This window comes from Bidens hawaiensis, unplaced genomic scaffold (assembly GCF_021521415.1).
Source record: "Bidens hawaiensis isolate Kalapana, Puna unplaced genomic scaffold, B.hawaiensis_p1.1 tig00419389_1, whole genome shotgun sequence".
Classification (NCBI taxonomy): Eukaryota; Viridiplantae; Streptophyta; class Magnoliopsida; order Asterales; family Asteraceae; genus Bidens; species Bidens hawaiensis.
This window is the reverse complement of record NW_027504844.1, coordinates 291,799-299,416: the sequence shown is the minus strand read 5'-3', so window position 1 is coordinate 299,416 and position 7,618 is coordinate 291,799. Positions and strand designations below refer to the sequence as shown.

General features: G+C 33.7%; 1 protein-coding gene across 1 annotated transcript; it reads right to left on the bottom strand.

The window, feature by feature from the left end:
* Positions 1 to 606: 606 nt before the first annotated feature.
* Positions 607 to 2,780, bottom strand: LOC143608520 (putative F-box/LRR-repeat/kelch-repeat protein At1g11620). The gene is made up of 2 exons (XM_077083533.1): positions 2,750 to 2,780; positions 607 to 1,932 (listed from the first exon to the last, which is right to left on the bottom strand). Exon 2 carries the CDS (start codon positions 1,871 to 1,873, stop codon positions 749 to 751), a length of 1,125 nt encoding a protein of 374 aa, XP_076939648.1. The 5' UTR covers positions 1,874 to 1,932; positions 2,750 to 2,780; the 3' UTR covers positions 607 to 748.
* Between the last annotated feature and the right edge of the window lie 4,838 nt (positions 2,781 to 7,618).

The following is a 7,618-nucleotide window of genomic DNA, read 5'->3' as shown; positions in this document are numbered from 1 at the left end:
AAAAAGAAAAGTTTTCTTATCTTTTCTTTTCTAATCCCTTAAATAAAAACCTCAAGAATGCAGTGTAAGGGTTTAGTTTGGGCAGTATGAACCGATCTTTATACCTTGTTATTTTCTTTTTCAAATATTAGCTTGTGTTAGAACTCAAAATATGATAGATGGTTTATTATTATAATGCAGATACATAACCTCGTATTCCAAAAGCGTAAAAGTATAATCTAACAAAAGTTAAACCAACGGTCCAGTTTACAGGTTCCAAGTTCCAAACTAGACCGGGCCATTAAACCAACAAACTGTAAACCGAACCCTTTGGATCTCAAACCTGCCAAACCGACCAACTTGCTTCTAGTTTGAACAGTTCAGTCGGTTTTAACAGTTTACAAAAACCCAACAAGAACACGGTGTCACGGTCTTGCAACAATACGATTAACAAAAACCATGAGATGGTGTCGAAGACGATAAGTTTATGATTAAAATGAACCAAACCGGCTTTTTTTTAAGATAATGTTACTTGTCAAACTTAAAGACGGCTCCAGCCGGTTCAACTCCTTAAATGTTTTGGTTCCGGTTCGGTTAATCCACGAAACATGACTCGAGCCATAAAAAGAAAAACAGTTCAATAGCCATTACAAGATCATCAAGTTAAGAAGTTTCACACCAGTAAATGCATGTAACATAAGTCAAAACTAACACTAGTATATATAGATATAAACAAAACACTTCGACAACCCAAACTCGTTACCTCTTACTACCACAACGGTGCAGAATTCTCCAAAGAAACGAGTGTGTTCACATGTGAAAACGCCAAGTCAAAACTCTGATTCCCGTCAACAGACACCTCCTTCATTTCATCTTCTTCCACATCATATTCAAAGACCTCATCATTCAGCATCTTAAAGATCATTGATTTACCATTTCCTGTAATAAACACAGGAACCATATCCGTTATATCATAATCCATATTAATAGTGTACCGTTTGACCCATTGACCCGTTTTCAACATCCAAACCTGAATCCTATAAACCGTCATTTGACCAACAAAGTTCAGCAAACCTTGGTTTTCCAAAAGCCTATCGGTTAACCCAGTGCTATTAACCGGAAGCGCGCTTGTAACAAACTTTTCATGGTCAATGTCCATAGAAACAAAGTGGTCAACACCACCAACTCCCGAGAGCCAATACACGACCCCTGAGGCAACAACCGGTTTGTGAACAAAGTCTCTAAAAGATCCAAAACTCGGGACGGTGCATCCCTTCCACGACATTGTTTTCAAGCTCAATATCTCACTGTCTACATGACCCGAGCCATCACGAAGCAAGTGCACGATTTTGTATTCTCGTGCGCGATGGCTAAACACAAACCCATATGACTCGTCACGCGGATGGACCATGGTTCCTGGTTTGATCGAAACAAGCGTTCGAGTAGTTGGGTTTAATATCAATAAAGTTCCCGACTTGTTTGTTGCTAAGATTAGACCGTTACAAGTTGCTAGAATATTACCAAACCCGCATACGTCTAATGTACCAACTTTGTTCTTTCCATTAGTAAACTCCAATAAATGGATTTCACAATCTCGTTCATTGGAAGACGATGGTTTGAAGAGCGTAAACCGCCCGTTATTAGCATTAATTGAGAACATATTTGGTCGTGGTTCGGGGTAACGCTTAAGAAACGTAAGAACCGGTTCACATCGAGACATGTGAGATTCAACAAAGTTAGGGCTGCTAATCAATTTATACCATGTTTTGCATACACGTCTTAGCCTCACTAGGTCTTTTGCACGTAGCGTGACAAAAATTTTGAAAAGTAAGTCATCAGGAAGACGCGAGAACCCGTTTGGAAGTGCATTATGCTTCCTTGGTATGCAACTCATCGTTGACTGAAACCAAAAGCCAACAATGATTGCTTTATAATTAATAGCTACTCACATACCTGAAATATGAAATGAAAAATTGAAGTTGAAACTGTATTCAACATGAATTAAATGATGAGTAGAAAGAAGTAGGTGTGTGCAAGCTGGTCAGTCTCGCGGACCCGGGACACAACCCTATTGTAATTAAGCGGTTCGGTCTCGCGGGCCTTACCCAGTTTATGTAAAGAGAAAACGATCAGACCGAACCGACTTGGACCCGTTTAATAGTGTTCTTAGGACCTGGAAAGTGTGGCGAAGCTTGGACGAATGGCCGGAGTCAATCGTATAACTCTTTTCATAAACCAGGGCTGAAAATTTTCGGCCGAAAACGAGTAAATTCACACCATGTGTAACAGTTTTCAGCCGAAAACGCATAAGTTTACACTACTGAGTAAAAAAGGGGGGTTAACTAATATTAGATTTTGTCAAAATAACAAATATTAAAAAACTGACAATCTAGAATAAAAAATATAATTTACTATAAAACGATTAAAATAAAGTGGCAGGCAAACGGGCAACAAGCTGCGCCGCAACCCCCTTTTGAACAGCAAAGCCAATCCTGCTAAAAACGAAGCTTTGAGACCTATAAGCTGAAGAGGTTCCGTGTATGACGCGCTGAACCCTACTAAAAAATTTCACAGCCTCTGGAGCCAGAAAACCAAATGTATCAAAGGCAAATGGTAGGGTTTCATAAACATATAAAAAGAATCAAACACAAATTAATTATGATTCTAAAGCAATCAGATACAAAATTCAGGGTGATCGATGATCTAAAGACGGAGAATCGGAATCAAAATCAAAGAGAATTAATGAAAGCAATCTAACAACTTACAGTACCTTGACTTGATCTACGGAGCCTTTTAGGGTTGCTTACTTTCACGGTGGGGAGTGAGTGTAGAACATCATTATATTATATATTTTTAATTTTTAATAATAATTGCAAATTGATTACTTGGAGGAGGAGGAGGATATTGTGACTTCGTTTTTCATGCTTTTAAATTTTATATTATATAATAATAATAATAATAATAATAATAATAAAGGGAATATGTAAATGGGTTTCATGTGTATTCTTTTTGTAGGTAGGTGGGTGTGGGGGTGGGGGTGGGGGTGGGAAATGCGTTTTTATTAGTACGAGTTGTTTAGTGGTGTAGTGTTTTTTTTAACAAAAGTGGTTGCCGGTGTGTCACTGAAAAGCCGTAGTTTCAACCTTTTTGCAACTAGATATTGATAAAGGTGAAGATAGGTTGATAGAGCTGCACTAAACTAACTTGGATATCTGTAATCGGTTGAAACATATCAATTTGTCATTGAAAAGGAAAGTAAGATTTACATTTAGAATGATTACTCGTGATATAAGGTTTACCCCAATTTAGTCTGTCAAAATGGTAAATTTTATATTTGGCCTAACAATTAATGCTAGTTAAGGGTGTGTCTTGATTGGATATTGAAGTATTTGACATTGTTGTTGAAATGTTATGTCAAACCCTAATTTATATTTTTCGCAATACTCGTACCGTGACAACGATTCTCACACGTCGATGATTTTTACATCTACGACGATCGTGTTATCCTATTCAACACAGCTTCATCTTCTTCAGTAAAGTGGCTTGCGGTATTCTATCATCTTCATGTGGCTTAAGTTTTAATAAACTTTGCGTATAGATCAAAACTTATTCTTTACTCATTCCATACAGGGAAGAATTGCAGGCGATAAAACTTCTTTCTTTGTTTTTATTTTAACAAAGATATCTGACGATCAAGACAATTCCTGTTAAAGTCTTTCATATGAGTGAATTCTTATTCTTACGAAGCAAATAACATTTCCTTTTTATTTGTCCCTTGGGACCTATTCTAATTCTGAATTATCCGTCGCTACGTTGTTCCCAAGAACTAGCATAATCGAAATAGCGAAATTCTTGGGTAATCTCAATGGGTTCAGAAACCACACGTTTCTCTGGATCATCATAGCTGTAACAACTCGGGTTTTTCAAACTTATATAACCCGACACGTTTATATATTTGGGAAATTTTATCTCGTTTATCGAGTAATTACTAATTTATTTTAATTGCTTATTATATTTATTAAATATAAAATAACTTTGATTAAAGATATACATTTTTAACCCAAAACCATACTTTAATCCATTTTTGAATCCACACTTATAGTTGAGGGACCAAACTGTAAATGATTTAAAAGGTTTTTATATTATGATCATCTTAAACCGTAACCCTTTAATACATATCCAAAATCCGACTCGTTTTTGGCTTGATTATTTTTTTGGAAATAATAAGATTTATATATTAAGTATAAAAACAATATAATCCATATAAATATCGTAATTTATTAATGTTTTATCTAAAGCCGACAAACTAACTGATCACTTTACCGAATTTTGGTTGAACCACACACACGCACACACACACACACACACATATATATATATGTATGTATCTATATATAATGAATATTTGAAATTGATAAATGTTAAATTTTCAAAAAGGTTTTATTTATTTAAAATACAATAATTAATATATATATATATATTATATAATACATTATTATTTTACATAATTATTTGGTCAAGTATTTTATAAAAAATTATATTTTATATAAACATTATTATTTATTATCTATTATTTATTATTAACACTAAAATGATATATAAATATATTAAAACATATTTTTAGTTTAAAATAAACATTTAAATTGAATATCTTTATATAATTTATCCAACAATTTTATAAATATTTATTCAAGTATTTTTATGTATTTTATATAATTAAATCATGTTTATTACGATAAAACTTGATAATGAAATTTATGATAAAATAATGAAATAAATTGCCTTTGTAAGATTACAATCGATCATCAAATTCTGAACCTCTATTTAGGTTAGACTCTTTATTGAATTCGTATTTATTCCACAACTATTGTTACTTAGGGTTTCTCGTTGATAACTTCCGAAGACCGTAACTCTTGTTTACTACCGTTCTTACCTCATTCGTTTATCTCTTGCTTATTTCAGGGTGAGTACTGCATTCCTCCTTTTAAAACTCATTTTATACTGCTTTGGGGACATATGCGTTTAATATTTATTTCCCTACTATTTAATATACAAAATGAAACTATTGTCACTTGTGCTTAACGCTTTGTACCTTACTTGTTATGTGCTTATTTTCTTTAGGTAAACCGCATTCAGAGAGGTCCAACATAATCTCAGAAGTGTATGATCATACAACGGTCGTAATAACTTTGTGCTTTTCGACATCTCATTTATTTACTCATTTGGTTGAATAGCTTAACACATTTGACTTTGTTGCACATTTATTATCTATTACATATATACATCAAATCTGGTGTGTTGCTCATTCAACCTTGTGTTGACAAAACTACTTTATTTTTAACGCATATGCAGGTAATCGTGTTACGTGAAGTTAGTTCAAGATTGGAAAGAAAACTTAAGAATCAAGATAGAGAAATAACCGAGACATTTATATTACGATTTATCTTTTCTTGGTGAATTATTTGTTTTTGGATATTGTATTTGAATAAATTTGAATAAATTGTTTTAATTGAATTATATTAAATAGATATTGAAATTTCCAATATTGTATAATAGTACCTTGAGAGCTGTGGACAATCAGCTCACGCCCCGACATTTTCGCCGTAGGTTGGGGTGTGACAGATTGGTATCATAGCCGAAGATTTAAGATAGGTCGTTAGTGGTGTCATAGTAACATGCTTAGGAGCCCCATACATGCTAGTCTGTTTGCCTTATGTGTTCAAAACTAATTGTTTACAGCTTTCTTAGATAATTATTTAATGAATATTTATTATTGTATTGTTATGCACACACACAACTCCGAGGCTATGCCTTAACCTTCAAAGAAAATTTTTCGTAAATATTTTTTAAATCAAAGTAGTTTGCCTTTTTGTTTATGGGAAATTCCTTAAGAATTCCCTACTTTTGTTTTTACTCCTCCATCTTAAGGCCATGTAGCATGAAAAGTTCCTCTCGGCCAAAGAGGAAAACAACTGTCATACGACCGACACCTTAGGTTGATTTTAAAATGTCAGTGCACGGTTTTGGCATCTCAATCCTTTGTATTTATCGTTTTGTAATTTGCTATTATTATAATGAAAAGATATTTATGTAATATTAGTTAGTTCGTTAAAGTAATGGTTAATTCGTTAAGGATGTTTGACGAATTAAATAGTTCGTTATATGTAATGTCCATTCGTTAAGGATGTTTAACGAATGGACTGTAGTTCGTTATGTATGTTCCCATTCGTTATGGGGCATAACGAATCACTGATTCGTTATGTTTTCCTTTTGTGTCATGTAAGTTAACGAACTGGTTCCAATTCGTTACGGGATGTGTAACGAATTGGTATCCATCGTCTATATATATGGTGTTTATACCCTGTTAATATTAAGTTTTTAAGATTTAAAGTATCGAACCTCTGCCAAAACTCTCTCTCAATTCTTCGTTAAGATATTACTAATACACATACTATATTCATTAATATATATATAAACATAATTAAGTAGCATATCATGAACTAGATCCGTTAAGGTATTAGATCTAATTCTGATAATCAATATCGTTTAGATCTGAGGTGTTCACAAGTGGTATTAGAGCTTTCGGGTGTTCGATTGCTCTTAGTTAAGTCTTATTGAATCAGTAATTGAAGTATATTCAATTAGTTTTCAGTTTTATTGAAATTTAGTTGAATTTTGGTTTGAATTTGATAATTATGGACTGATTTTGATTAGATTGTGTTCGAATTGGTTTAAGGTAATAGTGTGTGGATTGAATTGTGGAATTTGTCTTGTTTTGGACTGGTTTTGATTTGGATCGGTATGTGTACGGAACAGGGGATGACATTTGTGGTAATTGATGTTGTTTTGATCGATTAAGGTTATGGGATTGAGATGAACAGATTCACGAGTTGTTTACGAGTAATTTAAGCTAAGATTTGGCTGATTTGGTGTTGGTTTGAGTTAGTATTACGGATTCGAGCTTGTTTTCGTGTGTTTGTGAATCTGGAAATTTTCCAGATTTCTGGAAAATTTACTTGAAGGTTTGAAGATTCATCAATGGCGATACTTTGTTATTGTTGATACGTTGATTCGTTTCCCTACGTGTACTGATTCGTTACCTTTTTCTGAACAGATTCGTGCCATGTGGCTGAGTTTATTATAACCGTCTAACAACCTTGTTCGTTATCTACTGTAGCAGATTCGTTCCCAGTTCGTGACTTTGATTCGTCCTCTTGATTCATTCTTAATTCGTCACTGATTCGTTATTACCTGGTTCGTCGGGGATTCGTTATAATGATTCGTCAGTGATTCGTTACCAGTTCGTTCTAATCTAATTCGTCACTGATTCATTATGATTCATCAGTGATTCCTTATACTAGTTCGTCTGAGAACCTCCTTTGCTTTGTTAAGTTACTATTTCTGTTTCACTCAGTTCGTCACTGTTACCGTTCCTAGTTCGTTATCATATTTTTTTAATTTTAACCCTCAAGTTTAAATCTTTGATAAATTTAAACTTGGTAATTAACATGGCTGGTTTTTACGCATTGGCATCTCAAAACGTACTCCTGCACCAAATTTTACACCTCGATGCGGAAATTGGACTTAATTCAAAATGTCTAAGACTGATGAAATTCAGTGAATTTGCCAAATGGGAACC